The sequence below is a fragment of the Eimeria mitis genome, genomic scaffold (assembly GCF_000499745.2).
Source record: "Eimeria mitis Houghton genomic scaffold, Emh_scaff683, whole genome shotgun sequence".
Taxonomy (NCBI): domain Eukaryota; phylum Apicomplexa; class Conoidasida; order Eucoccidiorida; family Eimeriidae; genus Eimeria; species Eimeria mitis.
Genome location: NW_013574938.1, coordinates 14,685 through 14,894, shown reverse-complemented (window position 1 = coordinate 14,894; position 210 = coordinate 14,685). Strand labels below are relative to the sequence as shown.

Sequence of the window (210 nt, the reverse complement as noted above, 5' to 3'; positions counted from 1 at the left end):
CTGTCGCAGCAGAGACAGGGTCTCCTCCAGCACATCCCCCCCGCTGCTGCTGCTGCTGCTGCTGCTGCTGCTGCTGCTGTTGCTGCTGCTGCTGCTGCTGCTGCTGTTGTACACGCAGCTCCAGCAGCAGCAAATCGCGCGAGACACCTCTAAACAAAACACAAAGCCAGGGGGCTCCTGCAGCAGACAGCAGCCAGCAGCTGCATGCAA

At 61.4% G+C, this 210-nt stretch overlaps 1 protein-coding gene across 1 annotated transcript in view; it reads right to left on the bottom strand.

Moving 5' to 3' along the window:
• EMH_0019650 (uncharacterized protein) overlaps nucleotides 1-210 on the bottom strand; it is a gene marked incomplete at both ends in the record, with an annotated part of 10,206 nt that overhangs the window by 1,657 nt on the left and 8,339 nt on the right. Inside the window, one exon of the mRNA XM_013501404.1 lies at nucleotides 3-174. Within this exon, the coding sequence (XP_013356858.1) occupies nucleotides 3-174 (172 nt within the window). The remainder of the gene's footprint in view (nucleotides 1-2; nucleotides 175-210) is intronic.